This window comes from Styela clava, chromosome 15 (genome assembly GCF_964204865.1).
Source record: "Styela clava chromosome 15, kaStyClav1.hap1.2, whole genome shotgun sequence".
Classification (NCBI taxonomy): domain Eukaryota; kingdom Metazoa; phylum Chordata; class Ascidiacea; order Stolidobranchia; family Styelidae; genus Styela; species Styela clava.
Genome location: NC_135264.1, coordinates 16054536 through 16073304, shown reverse-complemented (window position 1 = coordinate 16073304; position 18769 = coordinate 16054536). Strand labels below are relative to the sequence as shown.

Sequence of the window (18769 nt, the reverse complement as noted above, 5' to 3'; positions counted from 1 at the left end):
ACGTCATAATTCACACCTACATCAAATTGAATCGATCGAGCATCTAACTGGATAACTATAATCACACTATACATTGGCTAGTATCAGGCGATTGGCCATGATTCACAATATAATTATGTCATTTTACCGGCCTTCTTCTTGTATGAATGCATTTGAACATTTTTATTTTTTTATCTATCAGATGTGCCTGGGGGCGTTACTTTCCCCACATGTGCATTTTTTCCACAATTACATGTTCGTGTCCTATTATTGTAAACTATGACGTTTCACGTGATTGTTCCGTAACAAAACAACGATGAGTAGGCATTATAGTGTACTCATGTGACTTCAATGCCGCAAGAATAATCGAGTCGAACAAGTTTTTTGGTTTTTCTATACTCACGATCAAATAAAAAATTTTTTTATCAAAATTAGCATATTGACAAAGTTTACCTAAAGCAATGACGAAGCATATTTCTGAAATTTAAAGTTACGAAATTTGATTTTGTTGAAAAAATTGAAATTGTTCAATGTTTATATATATATACTTTTATATAATCTTCAATAAGGATTACCCAACTACTCTCTGCAAGTCATGCATTTACGATTGATCACACTAGTTCCAATCGGAGGCCCGTGTCCCTCGAGAGAATGATGAAATTGCTGTTGCGCATTCCTAAATAAACTCGGTTTCTGATTTTATGAAGGCACGTCATTTATAAACAAATTAGCTGCTTAAGTAAAAACTTGTTCAGATTTAGTTCTTATAAAAATAAAATTGGTAAACAATGTTTTCATGAAATTGAAGTGAATTAACTTTCATAAACTGTCAGATATTTTTGTCTTAAAATGAGAGAGAAAGTTTGGTCAGCGAGCTCAGAAAAAAAATGAAAACGAGAGAATTCAAATTCGAGAGTTAGTCAGAAAAAGGAAGTTTTTATCTCTCGTTTTACTCTGATTGGTCAAGCAGTGGTGCCCGTCTACATTTTACTAACATATAGGATTACAATACGTTGGGACCGGTGTTAGCTTTGAACAATGATTAGGACACTCGTTTCCACTACATTGGATGATTTTGGAAATCTTTAAAATTAATCTCCTTGGAAGTATTCATTAAAATAACTATATTTTAAAATTTATTACCTAGTCCGTTAATTAACTATCCACGGGGGCGCAGCCATTAGGAGATGAGTGGTGAAGGTCGCCTTAAAACGACTCTAATCTTGCGATAACAAATGCCATTTATGAAATATAGTCCTCTGTCGGAATCACAGGATGTGTAACAATACATCATGTTCAGAAATATCCTACAACCTGTCCCCATATTTTCAAACATTCAACGAGATTTCCAGAGTATACACGTTATTTTTCAACGTTCATTTTAAGCTTTTGTCTTTTTTTCTCCGTAATGCTTTCAATGTAAACTGATTCAACTGCATTCTCCCAGAAAGGGTTTATAATACCTCACCATTGTGTTTGAATGTTTTTAACCGGCCGGACTTATCCCACAAGTAAACTATAGCTTTCAAGCAGAAAATGACATTTTCTAATTTCCAGTTCATTTTCTGCGCGATAAAATTTTAGTTCAAAAGCTAACTTTTACCAGATTAAGTCTTTTAATCGACTTTAAATACTCAGAAAAATCTCCAAAAGATCTCCAGAAAAATCTCCCAAATTCACAAAATAGAGATGATCCAAATGATTGTCAAGCATTTATTGAACAAGCTGTTACACTCACAATTATATTGCATCACAAATAAAGAAAATGCAAACTGTAAAATCATATAATAATAATATGTTATAAAGCTCTGTGAAACTTCAGAAAAAGGAACTTGATAAGCGGCGCGCATTAGCAACCACGCAACGAAAAAGATAAGAACATATATAGGGAAATAAATCAACGGGGAATCGATTTTGAATCGTTAAGATTGTATTTAATTCCTTTTAAAGATTAGTCTTAAATTATTTTTAAACTTTATTTTTGAACAATTCTCTGGACAAGCAAATACTAATACTATGTGGCTAATTGTATAAACCAGGGGTGAGCAGCATTTTTGTGGGTGGACATCAAATCCAAATTCAGACATGTAGCTGAGCTCACAAAATATTTAGCGGGAAAGACAAGAAAAAAGAATTCAGCTATTGCTTACTTACAGTAATATAAGCACCGGGCAAAACAGCAAAAAATTTAAGGCAGCGACCAGAGAAAAAAACATAAACTTTTTATCCATATGAGTGATTTTTCAAGCAAACTGTCGGATTAAGATTTTATGCTTGATGGAAAAAAATCTAAGAGTTGACGAGGACCCACTTAATGGCCTGGCATGCCGAATTAAACCCCCCGGGCCGCCTGATAACACTCCTGGTGTAAAAATACTAATATAAGCGCCGGATAGCCAAATAGCCCTCGCGCGTTAACAACGGTAATTTTTGTAATTTTATGGGACATGGTAAATACAAAAACGAAACGAAACAAGTTATACCCAAACAGATTGAGGGTAGGATTAAACTTCTTCACAGAAACCCTACTTTTCAAGTAAGATTGCATTTTTTAAGTGAGAAAAAAAATCGAATTGACAAATTAAAAAATGAAATAAAGAAGGATTGGAAAAAAGTAACAGCCTGATCGGCGGCAAGAAAATATTTCAAAACTAGTGGTCTTGTAGTTAGAGAAAAAGATAATTTTATTTTCAACAACGGAAGTCTTCTTCCCAATATTGATTTAAAATTTACATAGACATATTTCTGCGATGCCCAAAGCCACGTACTATTGACTTAATTTTTGTTAATTTAGAAGGAAGTTTGTCTCTTCGAATATTTTCAATAATACCGTTAAACACCTTAGATATGGATTCGAACCCCTCAGGGGCTGACAGCTCCACGGCACTGCACCCATAGCCTAGTGAAAATTCAGTGGCTGCATTCATTTCGACGCACCTTCTGTGCTCTAAATCAGCTTTGTTACCGACTAACAAAATCGGAATTTGCATCAATCGGGTAACCGGATCTGCCACAGGGTCTGAACCGGAGTTACGACGGACTCCGGATTCAAATTCGGATACAGCATGTCCACGTACATATTGTCCCCGGATATATCTAATAATGTCTCTAGCTGAATCGAAGGAGTCCGAGTCACAGATACTGTAAACCACCACTATGCAATCGCACCAGTTCAGACGAGTTTGCATTTCATTTTCTTTCTTATTTAAATTATTATTTAATTCTTTTTTCTCTTTTTTCTTTTTCCGAATGGATTTTTTATCCATTTTGTCGTCTTCCAAGTTTATTGTGACCTTTGACCCGAATGACGTCATAAATTGATGCTGTTCGTCATCAAAGCTACTGGTAGACACTCGGTTATCATAGGTTGACGATGCAGTTGATGACACTGATGATCTTACAGAAGAAGATAATGATGTCATAGACAATGTCTCACGGAGGTCAAGGGTTGATTTTTCAACTCCCGCTTCCGGCTTTTCTGAGCTTTTCTGTAGAATAAAAATATCGCTTTACCGATCTAAGATTTGAGCAATATAGCGCTAACGATAAATGGCGTAGAACATTCAGTACTAGAAGTACTTCATCATCTACTCGAACAAGGATTTATACATGAAATCACCCGTACCTGACATAGACTTTTCACCGTTCGGGAGGCCGTGGTACGTCATATGGCTTAGCAGTATTATCGACCCCTATTGTTTGTTTTATACACAGGTTTCCAAAACTTACATGTTTTGATATTGATTTCATTTTGTACTTCATTATCGCTCGTTATATGCAAAATTTAAAAACGAGGAACTCTTGGCAATGACTTTTAGGATCGAACAGATCATAAATCGGTATGCAGATTTTATTTGTCATAAACCAAGTGTGTGCAGTAAACTTTAAAACAGAAGGGCCAGATGGAAATACCTGGGTTAAACCGTAGGCTGAATCTTTATTTAACATAGGCTATCTAGTAGTTGTGGCCACAAAAGTTTTGTGTATTTATGTTGTGGCATGGGTTATTTGCACTGACATAGATAATTAATTGAACTTCGCAATGAAGGATTTGCAACGTAAAGGAGATTGGAATTATGCGACGTACCAAATTAAATCGAAAACTCGTTTTGCAGGCCGCCCATAATTAAAAATTGGCACGTCTTCCGCCGGCCGCACAAGTTTTTTCGAGGGCCGTAATTTACCCGGGGCCAGCAGGTTGCACATCCCTGCCATAAACTGTCAATCATCTATATTCTATACAGTTGCATTTGATTTTTTCTACGATAACAAGAATTAGGATAGTGTTACTTATAATCGGCGGCTTAGGAAAGTTCTGCCTTTACCACGGACAGAATTGCCATATTTATCTCGTAGACATACAAGCCGATTAGACGGCTTAAACAAATGGCAAACCACTTATATTCAAAATGTAAATAATGGTAACACTTTTTTGGCACACCCTGTGTGAAGTTCAGTGCAAATCCTGAAGTGTTGTTTAGTACCTTAAATAACCTACATTACGAATACGTTGTTCCTATTTTAGAATAAAGAAAATAGTGCTTACAGCAGTGAAAAGAAATTGCAATAGTAACATGGTAGAAAAAAATGAGAATATTATGATATATTTCCACGCTTCTGCTGGCATATACTTCGCTATGTCTGGAGTAGTGACTATGATTCAACGAAAACTCACAAATATACTTGATAGTTCACGAAAAGACAATATTTCATTCATATTTATTTTTATATTACTATATCGTTCAAATAATATTGTGGCATATGCCGATATATGAAGTAGACAAGGCAAATGGACTTTCGGTTTAATACACAATACTCTAGCACCTTCTGAATTCCAATATGTCAAAATTGTAACACATATATGACGTTTATAATTGATATATGACCTTCAATTCCACATAACCTTTAAAATTGCAACAAAACTTATCAAAAATATCAGATTTCAAAATTTCAAAAATAAAACTTCACATGTTCACGTCATGACCTTCACTTGAGAAAACATGAAACGATTGAAAAGTTTCAGATTTCTCAGAAATAGAAATTATTTACTAAATTGCCCTCAATTTTTGTTGAAAAATGATCATCTATAACAGGGGTCGGCAACCTACGGCCCGCGGGCCGGATCCGGCCCGCGGAGCACTATAATCCGGCCCGCGACGCTTCACTAAATTATAGTAACAAAACATCCGTTTATAATTAGGGTTACCATATTTTTGTGACATCAAAGTGGGACGCCTCTAAAGACAACGACCCCTTAGCTGTGATTTTGTAACTTCACATTTTCCGATTTTACTACTTAGGCCAGGGGTCGGTAACCTACGGCCCGCGGGCCGGATCCGGCCCGCGACGCTTCACTAAATTATAGTAACAAAACATCCGCTTTGACGAATATATTCTTTAGACTAAATTATTTAATAACCTAACAATTATATAATTCACAATTACTCGTTTAAAGAGCATATAATTTAATTATAATTAGGCAAATGGCAACAAAACGCAGAAAAGTTGATGCTAAGTGCAAAGGGTTCAATGGCGCTGAAATTATTGAAATGAAATTTTATGAGATGCAATGAGAAAATAAAACTATATTCTATTCGAGAGATGTATCACTGCTTGATTTTTATTTTAAGAAGTACCATCCGTTAGGTTTTTAAACTTTCTAAAAATAAGTGCGGCCCGCCAATGACTTGCAACCTCAATTTTGGCCCGCGAGCGACAAAAGGTTGCCGACCCCTGATCTATAATTTGGTCATGTTGACCCGCAATTTTATCGTCTAGTTTTGGACACATTCCAATTTCCGAAAGACTTACGTATAAGTAAATGTGGGACATATGTAATTGTTCACAAATACCTTCATAAGATATTCAAACGTGAAAGCTATTATGCAAAAGTAGAGCATTGCTCGAATATGCAAACTTAAAAGTTAAATTGACGAGCAGTCTAATATTTTGTCAACACAAAAAATTATTATGCCCGGAAAATCCAAAAAGAATTTAAATGAACAATGAAAGTAAAACTATAAATAGTTCCAAGGACATGTGGAATCTTTCACTAATTTGTTTGAATGGGTAAACGAAAAAAGCTGTAATTTGTATCAGGACCAATACCTTCAAATTTTTTTAAACCTATTCAAAGCTATTAGTAAGACAACAGTCTTTTATCAGCGCCGTAACCACCTTTTTGTTGGTGACTCGAGGTCTTGCTTTATGAAAACTTGTACAACATAGTTACCTCTAGTAATCTATCATTGCACTCATGGAACACTTGATAATATTCAGCGCAGCGGAATTTATTGCACAAAAATAGATCATTTGTGAAAAGCGCATTTTGTGATTTGAGATGCTCATTCGTCAGTCGACCCATTTGTGAAAGAAATTAAATTATTCATGTCAGATTTGAAAAAAATTATAAAGCATGCAGAGTATGTACTTTGCAGCAACTTGTATGAAAAACTTGATGACACCCGCTAAATTTGGTCAGGGTGTTCGCAGAATTCACTTAGCGCAAAAAAATCAGGGCATTAGAATTAGTCCTGCAAATTATTAACACGGGTCAACGGCGTGATGAAATTTACAGCTGAAATATGAAATGGTTCCATAATTCGTTTGAATCAAAAACAAACTTACACGCTGCGCACGATAAGTTTAAACCCATTTTAGAAATTAAATTCAGGTTAACTCGGTGTCTTTCGTATCCCGCTTTTGAGTACCGCCGTGGATATACTCAGTGGTGGGTTCAGTCGGTTCGCACCGGTTCTATAGAACCATCTCACGGAATTTCATGAGATCAGCGAACCGATTAGCATTACGGGTTACGGTCAATAACTCTTTGTAACAGAACCGGATGAAAAATATGACTTTTGTGGTGGAACCGTCTGACAAAAAAATTTAATCCGACCACTGGATATACTCACGTGACATGATCACGTATCATAATACATTTAACCAGACAATGAAAATAACAGAAAACAAACTAGTTCAGCTGAAAAGACACTGCTTTTGGGCATTCTGGAAGAAAAAGATTCTTCATTATATGTATGGTATACTCTTATATTGGTGGCTAGTTTTCCAAATCCTCGTTTGAAGTGAGAAAATGGTAAATGCAATAAAAAAATATCGTTTGGCATTCGCTATCGGATTGCAACTACAGCGAGTTTGTGTGTATACATTTCGGAAACAGTTCAAATAGATTGTTTAAACCTAACATCCGGAAAGAACCACATTGAGAATGTAGATCAGTAACATCATATTGCTGTCACACAGGTCAAGCGAGAATTTGAATTTACAAAAAAAAAGCCAGCGGTTACTGCATTCGTAAGTGGCTGCTATTTTTTAGTGAACCGTAATCTTTCAGATCCGGTATTCAATTACTACCCGGGTCTACTGGAGTAAACGCCGTAGCAGGCCAAACAAAAGTTATGTGAAATAAATGCCGTAACTGCTTATGTGGTAGAAAAATACAGTTCAGATTTCTGTTTATTTTAAAGAAACACTGTCTAGCGCGAAACGCGAAACTTTTTGGTTTTGCTTTAGTTATTTAATTAGTAACTGCTCAATTTCACATCACCCATATTTAGCACACCTTGGACATTGGGGCATGAAGTTTGAAATCGAAATGTTCAACATCATCCCAATTATGTACAATGCCATGACAAAGCCACTGCTCCCATAAACACGATGCGCACGATTCAAAATGTATACATAAACTTTTTATCCGATGCTTCTTCGCCTACTGGTTTGCGTTCTGGACCCCAAACTAACCCAGCAGTGTTGGGGTGCAACCGCAGACATAACAAATCGTGTACACTAAGTGCTATTTGGCTATTTTTTATTCAAAGTATATTGAATTCTTATATCGGCTGCTGCTTTTCCGAAAACTTTATCAAATTGAAAAATGGTAAATCTAATAAAAATCGTATTGTGGCAATCGCACTTGGATTGCAATTTCGACTAGTTTGTGTGTATACATTTCGGAAACAGTTCAAATAGTTTGCTTAAACCTAACATCCGGGAAGAACCACATCGACAATGCGGATCAATTATATGTATTGCTGCCACCCAGGTCGGTCAAGAATATACAAACATGGAAATATACAATTACACCTCAAAAATGTGTGTGATTCACCTATTTGCAATGCACAATTTTCTGACACTGAGATAAAAAGACGAAAAGAACTTTCTTCCCGAAAAAGTGAGAAATACAGATAGAGAATTTATGCACTAAACGCGAAATCCCAAACGCGTTTAAATAGAATAACATATTCTTTGCGGAAGATCAGTAAACAAAAATAGAAAAAGGTAAATCATTGAGATACCATTTCATTTTGAATCGTGTGATTCATTTTTTTGCAATTCAGGAAGTAAAAGAAAGGTTCAAAGGTTAAATAGAGTAAAATATAGTTTATCACGTTTGGAAGAGTGTGCTTACTCAGTGATTGGGACTCGAAATTTAAAAATATGGGCTCTATTTATATTAAAATTACCAACAACAGGTTCTATCGTTTCAGAAAACTATGTCGAAACCGTCAATAATAGGGGAGGACATTCCAAGAACGGGTTCGCCCATATCGCGACATTCTTTGAACGGGTTCGATAGTCTTACGATATTTTGAGAACGGATTCGCCAATATCACGACATTCTGAGAACGGGTTCGCCAATATCGCGACATTCTTAGAACGGGTTCAATAATCTTACGTTATTTTGAAAACGGATCCACCAATATCACGACATTCTAAGAACGGGGTCGCTAATATCACGGCATTTTAGGAACGGGTTCGATAATCTTACAATATTTTAAAAACGGTTTCGCCTATATCACGACATTCTAAGAACGGGTTTGCCAATATCACGACATTTTACGAACAGGTTCGCCAGTATCCCGACATTCTAAGAACGGGTTCGCTAATATCACAACATCCCAAAGAACCCTTTCGCGTGGGTTTGTGTTCGTTCATCCTTTGAATTCCACCAGTGTGTCTACATGTTCTATTTAGCAAAAAACAAACTGCGAGAATTTTGAGAAGGCCAGAAAAATTTCTCAATAGACTTTATGAATAGGAAGCCTTGTTTGACAATCACCAAATTCCGGAAATTCAATATTCCGGAGAACCCCGGGCTATGCGTGTAATATATTTTGTTTCAACTTCGGAAAACGTAAACATTACCTCATATTGGATGCAAATAGTTTTAATAAGCAATTTGTTTGTTTTACTAAATGCTGACTAGGTGAATTTGTTTTACAGCAATCTCAAAAATGCACTCATCAAATGGCAAGTTATTCTAATCTTTGCAAAGGCCCATTCATGTCAATCGGAGAAAATTCATTTCCAAAGTTGAAATTTGTCGTTCTTGGGTAGGAATTCTGATTTGTTGTAGTATTACCAGAATTATGTAGTTCTTCTTTATACTATATTACTTCACATATTATGGACTAGTTAAACTGTACTTGAAAGGTTTTATTCGTAGGCATAATGAGAGGGCGTAAAGTGTTTCAAAATAGACAAAGTGAATTAACAAATTGGTTGGAGACAATGGAATGGCATAATTAGGTATCTAAAAGTAAGTATGCAGTTTGGGCAAAAACTAATGCTCGTATTTGAGAAAGCTTGTCTTTGTCGTAAAATCTCTTAACACGAATTTTACTGAAGTCGCGTCAACCTTATTTATCGTAACGATAAACTCCTATTCAAAAAATAAATTTTATATATTGCAAACATTACCTCATTTCATATGCAAATATTTTTAAAAGTGAAAAAGTGACAATAAAATATTTGGCGTTGCAAAATACGATTTTTCGCAACAAAAAATGTGCAAATTGGCGTGCTATGTGACATCCAAGAAATTAGATCTTCTATACCTGTACGGGGCCTTTTTCAGAGAGATAGTGCAAAACTCCTTATAAGTTAGTAAAGATGACATACGTTTGCCGGAATTTGCGTTCAATGCGAAAGACCCACCAAACAACAATATAATATTACATTATAACGATCTGAATTACAGTGTTTCCAGTCATCTTTGTTTACAATTTTGCGAAGTTATCTTCAAATAATGTCGAAAATTTAGCGTGAAAGTGAAAAACAAGCGACCTGGACAGGTCACCGGAGAGAAGATATTATTTTTCAATAATATTATTAGTTAAAAATCGTGCGAGACTTTTACTGGGGGTAAGAATGGCCGTTAGGAAGGCTTATTCATATATCGAAACGCGGTCATATATAGTATGATCGGAACATGTTTCACACGCACACCCTTTTACCGCCAAACCGTCAAATAATTTGAAATAGAGATATTAGTGAATATAGAAAATCGAATACGTTATAAATTTAGTCATGTTTTACAGAAAACATGCAAATTCGAATCAAATTAATATTAAATAAGTTTGAATTCTGTAAAGAATGGAGTATAAGAGAAAAATTCAAATGATTCTCTATTTTTGCTCGCGTTTCTCTCTGCGTTTTCTGTATTTGTTGTGAGTATCACTAACGGGATTAAAGAAGTTTCGCGCGTTCCATAGGAAAGGTAACAAGTAACTTTTGCATTACATCATATATTTGGTATCTAAAGAAAAATATTGCGACTTGGTAAAGTTGGGGAATGTTTGTCTTCGAGGAATAAAATAGTTGTTTTTCTCACAAATTTAGCCAGTGTCATGTTGCACCATATATTTTGTATAAATATAAAAAGCCTATGTTTATATTTAAATAAAAAACGAATTTCTCTTTTTTTTTGTTCAGACAGACTCGATAATTTTTTAAATCGACACGTTGATCGCGACATAATCGACCCGCGTTTTAACTACACATAATATATGATATATATGACACGAAATAGGAACGCTTGTTTGGTGTGGAACTTGTTCAATAATTTTCCAAAACGAAAGCTTTTTTAAGAGCTCCGCCTTTGTGAATATACACCAAACATATGACTTGAAATTATTAATGCCCATGTCAACTTGACATGTCACTAGTCCGTGGGCGCCTTCAACGTTTCCATCAGAAATCTGCATGCACTTAGGTGAGATATCATCACCTTGCACTAAAAAGCTGTCATAAAATGAAATTCTTCTATTTAACATAATCAGTGATATAATTGCTTTCAGGTTTAAAAATCTTGATTTGCTCCTGACTTCGTGCTAATGAAAAGTCCACAGCATTACATCATATATTTGGTATCATAACAAGCTATTAGCAATTTTAGAAAAGTTAGGCAATTGTTTGTTGTATAATTTTACGCTTTGGGGCATAAAATATTTTTCTGAGCCTGGCTTGGAATCAGTTACTGGCGAGATGTTTCCATTTATATTTTTCGGTTTCGCGTTTCATAATTTAGGCCTGCAGTTAAAACGATCAAGTATTTCATTTGGTCATAATGCCCTCGCTGGTCTCTGTGGCCTAATCATTTCAGAATTTAATTTTTACAGGGTTGACTAACACATTAATAAAATTAACAAGCTATTCCGCGTTTTTGACCTTTCACCTCAAAGTTTATTTTGACCACACGACTAAGTTTAATGCTGATGCTGACGTGAAGTGGTTTATACTTGACATATTAGAAAAATGACATAATTCCATACGTTAGTTCGCTCGGATATTAAACATTAAGTTGTTTTTAACTAAAGCATGAAACGAAATTTTGTGATATTTCAGTTTGTTTTGTGTATTTTGAAATACTAATTAAAATAAAATGATTCAATTGATCTGATATTTACTACTGCATACAGGCATAGGCAATTGCAGTAATAAAAAAGGAGAGTAGCCGTTGCATCGTTAAATCAAAGTTATGCTGGCTCTTCGTCAAAATTATTGAAATCTCAGAACTTTTTGTCTCTTAAATTTCACTTGCAAATTTGTTTTGGTAAAAAGTATAATAGAACCTTCCACTTTGGATGCCAACATAGTGGAGTCATTGAACTAATCATTAGACTATAGTTATACTGTCATATACATGAGAACAACGTTGGGCAGTTCTCCATTACATCATATGTTTATTTTCGAAACATAGGCTTAGAAGATTATTCGAATTTTTAACTTTATTTTCATAAACAAAACATAGTTTTGATGCTCTTTTGACAGTTTTAAAATTAAAAAACATTTTCAATATAGGCTTACACTGTCTCACAATATTACAGCATCGTTTCTGTCACACTGGTGAGGTGGTGACCGTGCAGGCAATACCGTGCTGTTGTCATTAAATGTTCAAAACAATACATTGTGTCACAACCTGAAATGGTTGCGACCACGACATGCAGTCTACTAATGTATATTTGGAGTTATAGTTCATGTTTTTTCATATTTAGGGGGGCACAAACAATTTCAATGAGACAAAATGTGCACGTATCGATCTATACGGAAAATACAATATTAAAACAGATAATTCCTATAGATATTTCTAAAATTTAGTCGACAAAAAAGTTTCATTCTGAGTTAGGCTCAAAAACTAAGAAGAAATATTACATGACAAAGTTCAATTAAAATGTTATTCTGTCACAGATGCATCTTGGCGGTTTTAACTTAATATTCTTCCATTTTTTAATGTTTAAAGAATGCGAATAGCTCATATTTCCAAGCGCAAAAATGAACTTGAATTTGCCACCGACAATGAATACAGAGTAGTGCTACATTCAAAAACTTTGATCAAATATTAGGTGGCGGTTTCCAATTAACATAGAATTTTTTCCGAAAATGCATCTTTGAGGCTATAGTTTAGTATTCATCCAAATTTTAAGGTTTGCAATTTAAAATACGAACTAGTTGGCGCAAAATGTTCAGCAACGTAGCGCACGAAAAAAACTACGAAAAATGTGACAATATCCAATTAAAATGTCATTTTGTACGCTAGCGCATGTTTAACGTTTAAAATTATTATGGTCCCAAGTTTGGGGTTTTCTAAATGTTTAATAAAAATCTCGAGTGACGCAAAATTTCCAGGTTCCATTGACGCAGGTGCGTAAGAAATGTGGTTTGAACATTGATAATGTACCTTCTCATATTTTACATTTTACAAATGCCAATGAAAGAGTGTTTTTGCGATATATTTCAAGTCGTGCGCTGACTTTAAAAACAGAGACAGAAATAGTGTACATACATTTCCCAAATTTCTTCCACTAATGCATCATTGGGGTTTTAAATTATTAATTATTCAATTTTGGGGTTTTCTAAATGTTTAAACAAAGTTTCTAATAAAACAAGTTAATCACGTTTCCATCTACGTAGACGTAGAATATTATGTGACGATTTTCACTTAAAAGGGCACCTTGTCAACTAATGCATCTCTGAGGTTTAAAACTATAATTTGTCCAAATTTTGGTTTTTTTTATTTGTTTTATAACAATCCTAACTGACGCAAAATGTCCAGGTTTCTATTGACGCAGGTGCGTGAGAAATGCGGTTTGAACATTTATAGTATACCTTTTCATATTGTACCATTCACAAATGCCAAGAAAAGAGTATTTTTGCATTGCTTTCCAAGTCATGCGCTGAGATAAAAATATTGTGCGCTCATTTCCCGTTGGGAATGTGGGAAGTGGGAATGTCTTTCACTAATGCATCATAGGGGTTAAAAATTATTATACAATTCAATTTTAAATATACGTTGACGCAGAATATTACGGGAAGATTTTTACTCAAAGGAGCATTTTGTCCTCTATTGTAGCTTTGAAATTTTAATTAAATATTCGTCCAAATGTTGGAAATTTCAGAATTTTTAAAAATCGATTCCAATGACGCAAAATATTCACGTATCCATCAACATAGCCGCAGAAAATATCTGACTTGAACAAAGAAAGTGAAAGTTGGTATGCCCATAATCATGTTAACGTGGAGTCCTGAGAAAATATTTCATAATATTATTTTTCCTGCCTCTTGCGATAAATGAAAATGAAAAAATATTGTGCGGACATTTGCAATTAAAATGATATTCACTGAAGCATCCTGTTCGTGAAACATTATTTTACCAATTTTGGAATTTTAAAATATTTCAAAGTCTATCTTATTGAACACCAACAACCACGTCCCTAAAAGCATGACAATGTGGTAAAATTTGTGCTTTTGTATTTTAGCAAACCCGAATATAAGAACGTACTTTCATCACGAGTATACACTAATGCGATTGGACAAAAATCCGGTTATTCTAGAAAACAACTTTCAAATATGCTTTTCATGGAAAACATGTTTTCGAAATCGCATGTCATATCATGCAAAGGAGATTGATCAATTCATAAAAGACATAAGTGATTTTTCAAATAATTGTTATTCCGAATTATGTCATGTCCGACTCTTTGCCAACCCCCTTCTTTTCTTTTGGATTTTACAATTCGGTTTTGATAAAATGACAACCATCTACATATTCGTGTTTTAAAAAAAAGGTATTGCCAGCTCCCCTGTTCATGGCGAGGACCCTTTTATGAAATTGCCTCATTTATAGATTTTCAGTAAACATATTGTAGCAAGGGAAACAAAAAAAATTAACAGAGTTTGAAGTGCGAATCCCCACTTTATCCATTTACATCCTTTATTCAACATTTTGGTTGGTCGGTATTACAATTTTTATTTGGTCAAAAAATGTCCATAAAATCGACAAACAAGGATATTTTGATAGAATTCACATGCAGTATTTTGAAAGATTCTTACATACCTTTCTGGAACATTTACTCGTCATTGTGACGACATTGTCGAAAGTTAATTTGACCCAAAAGCAGATATCTAAATCTTCAAAATATTTGGCCCTTGATTTTCGTTGTTGGCAAAATACAAAAGTTAATGGAGCTCGAGACAAAATATTAACCTCAAAAACAGAGTGTTCCAACATCTGTGAACCCATGAGTCCCTTCGACAAATAAGATCGCTACACAATATGACAACGTTAACGGTCTTTATTTGGCGATGAGCAGAAAACCCTAGATAAGAGGTGTGCCCTCTTTCAACACCCAGATTTCCCCATCAAGCATAAAATTCTAACCTCTGCTAACGCTGATAGTAACAAACTATGCAAGAACTCAAAATTCCAAGTGCCCCACTAAAATTTCGAAAAAAAATATGCACTGTGAGAATTTTTCAACTTGTTGTGTACTTGGAAAATATAATTCTGGTCGGCCGACAAAACATATTTAACCCCCCCCCCCCCCCCCACTATCTAAACGATTTTTACATAATTCTGGGAATTACCATGCTCGTTAAAAATATTGATCATCATCAGGGTATTTTGAATTATTTCATCTTAAACAAAGATGTCATTACGGTTAACAGGCAGGTGGCGAGAGGCAGGCAAAATATTTGTTCAATAATTAAAATGTTTCCGAAACAAGAAAATTTATGAAAATACAAATAAAAATACAACCCAGATAGACATGATGTCATTATGTAAAAAACGAATTTTTAACATTTTTCACAATTCCTAATTTTTTTACTACATAGCTTCATTTACAACAAATCAACAAAGTTTTGATCGAAATAAGAAAAAGAAAGTTGTAACATGAAAATTTTTTGACTCCAAGGTAGAGAAGGCGGAAAGTAGGGAAAAATGCATTTTTTCGTGCGTAAAAAGTGACACGGGTTGGTCTCTTGTCATCAAGAAAAATTTACAGTGCAATAAAACACATGGCAGATCGCAGCACATTTTAAACTTTTACACCTAGATCCCACATCGTCATATTGAAGTAAAATTAGTTCTAGATTCAGACTGGACTGTATATGACCACATAGTGTGAAAAGCCACGCTATCTGTTTCGAAAAAAGTTGAACCAACTTTAACAACAAAAACCTGTGACATTTTTAAGATATCGACTTGCATTAAAAACTTTTTTTGTTTTCGTATAAATGAAAACATCCTTTTTCCTAAAAATATTTGTTTCCTGTCCTGTGTGTGATTTCTGCAATGTTTTCCCGCTACATAGTAAGTAGTATTTGGATGCTTTTACCGTTTAAACAATTCACGAATTTTGATTCATATTTAATGAATACGGAAATGGATCACAAGAAGGGCCAATTAGGCAATAAAAATGTTTTGACACTTGGAAAAAATATAAACACATTAGCATGTGGGAAATTTTTGCATAGAATTCGACATTAACGTTAAAAATAATTTCTTCTTCCTTACAGATATAATCATTTCTAGTTTTGTAATCATGTAATTGGAAAAAGTATAGCGTAAGCGTACTGAAAAATATTTTCATAATGTTTTGTTAATGTGATATGGTGTTTTGATAACATAGCGTCCGCGTATGCTGGCAACTTTCCTTTCCTACCTCTTTAATTAAGAAATCGAGGCCATGTTTTAAGCAAACTTGTACGCAAAATTACTTTCATTTAAATTGGGGGAACAGAAATAGCGTAGATTCCTAATTTTCTTCTTTGATATAATGTAATACTAGATTCTAATCAAGTACGGATTTCTGGAAATATTTTACTCGGAAATTACACACAACAAACAAAGTATCACGATATTTTATTTCATGCCTAAAATAAAAACAAATTAGAACTTGGGGGAAATTTGCATATTTATTGGCAAGGAATGTGAGAAATGTTACTTCAGACAAATATTTTCAAATGCAAAAAATCTATTTCTAAGTGTTTTTGTTCGTTCATTTTCAATCTATAAAGAAATAAATGTATCATCACCTATTAATTATTCATTACTAATGAAAACGACCCAACCACATTCCCTTCTGGTTCCCGACGAATAATGACATTTAGTACCATCGATTATGGATTAAAAAGAAGAGTTGCAACGGATATCCTCTTCGATAACTACTTTAATTGAAAATGACTGTGCGCAGTAGTAAGTGTTACATCAAATATATCATTCTGCAATTAGTATTTCAAATTACACTAAAAACAAACTAATGTATCACGTTCAATTTATGCTAAGGAATGAAAACAAATCAATTTAAAAACCATTTTAAATTATTTCAAGAAGCTATTTCTTAGTGTGTTTTTCAATTTAAAATCTATTAGGAAAAAAAAAATATCACGATCTTTTAATTAATCATTACTAGTAAAAACGACCTAGCCACTTTCTGTTCTGGTTCCCGAAGAACAGCGACACATAAGAGCATCGATTGTGGGTTAAATGGAAGGGGTGCAACGGCTGCCATCTTCGGTCATTATTTTAATTGAATATGACTGGTAGTAAATATCAGATAAATTAAATCATCTTGAAATTGGTATTTCAAATTACACCAAACAAACTAATGTATCACGAAATTTTATTTCATGCCTTAAAATAAAAACAAATTAGAACTTAGGGAAAATTTGCATATTTATTGGCAAGGAATGTCTGAAAGAAAAGAAGCTTTATTGCTTTATGGGTGTTTTGTATATAGGCTTTGTAAGCGGAAAAAGAGATTCATCATATTGAATTTATATTTATGACGTTAAAAGCAAATTATTATACCTATCAATCTTTAAAGATCGTGAAAGAGACGTGCACTTTCAACAAAATATTTGAAATATACTGAAATTCACGTTGTTTGGAAAAAATATTTCCTGATATTCTCAGTGAAAGTAAGTGCTTTAATTAGTTCAGTTTGTAAACCCTTTTACGGAGCAAGGGACGAATCATTTTTATGACGGAAAAACTAATTATACAACCACGTGGAGTCAGTAAATGGTGACATATCACATTTGTTTAGGGAAGATATTTTCCATGGAAAGATACCTAACTCACTGAGCTACTTTTACACTAAGGCCCGCTGGCCGAATCTGGCCCGCCTGATGCTGCCACAACCAAACTGCAACCAAATTTTAATGTTTCAGCTAGAAATAATATCTCTGGGAATTTGTTTAGATCGCTATTAAATTTAGTTTTGGCACGAGGCTTATTGTTTTCCATATTTTATTTTGTAACACTGTAAATACTGTTCATAAAATATAACTTTACGTCACACTTACATAGCACGCCAGTCAAATTGGGCAAAAGTTTTGGCACTTAACCCAAAAACCTGGCCCAGCCCTGCCCTCACTCGTTAACGATAGTTCCATCTGGTATATCGTGAGACTGAATGGTCAGGTGGTCAGCTGACTCAGGTTCTTACCAAACTCCCAGTTTTCACGAAACCGGAGCGGGAATTGTTTCTACCCTTTCCAAAAAGAAGGAAATCATAATGTTCCTAATTACCTCTACAAAATGAATAAATTTGAATTGCTATTGGTATATTAATGTACCAAGAAGTTTCAGTAACCCAGGACGCTTCATTCAATACAAAAGTTAGGTTCCTTCTAGAATATGTTCCGAATGACCTGCATGGGTTGTGTTGTTTTTATGTCACAACGCTATAATCAAGACACACGTGTGTTCTTCGAAAGCATAAAAGCCAGACTGACTCAAAATATTTGTCGAACAATTATGCGTGTTGCCAAAATTTGTGAATGAAAGTACTACGTATTCATATTTTCACCCAAAATAAAGTAATTGAGCCAACCTATGACCTAGGTTACATTTTATTACGTATTTATTGACGGGAGTAGTTAACGTGGCTTTTAACGAAGCTGTCGCAGAGATTAAAAATTTGACGTATTTGACGCTAACTCACAAATAACGTGAACACTTCTAAGTTACATGTCGTAGAGTCTTGAAAATTCCACGTATTTGACGCAAACACACGCACATATACAGTTATAAGTTACGTGATGTAACATTTACCTACGATTCAAGTATCAAAATAATTACTTCTTGATTACGTTTTGACGCAAAAAATCGCGAGTAATTTCGCGCAATTTTTATTTCAGACCCAAATTTGACGCAAACAAGAAATGTTTCTTGATCAGAAAACTGGAATGCGAAAAAATATTATGA

General features: G+C 34.3%; 1 protein-coding gene across 3 annotated transcripts in view; it reads right to left on the bottom strand.

Annotated features, from left to right (window-relative positions):
- LOC120333760 (uncharacterized) overlaps window positions 1-18769 on the bottom strand; it is a 199786-nt gene that overhangs the window by 133285 nt on the left and 47732 nt on the right. The window contains exon 4 of one of the 3 annotated variants that reach the window (XM_039401119.2): window positions 1685-3467. The exons of the other annotated variants lie outside the window; for them this stretch is intronic. Within the exon in view, the coding sequence (XP_039257053.2) occupies window positions 2709-3467 (759 nt within the window). The 3' untranslated portion in view covers window positions 1685-2708. Of the gene's footprint in view, window positions 1-1684; window positions 3468-18769 lie in introns of those variants that run through there. 3 annotated transcript variants of the gene reach the window in all.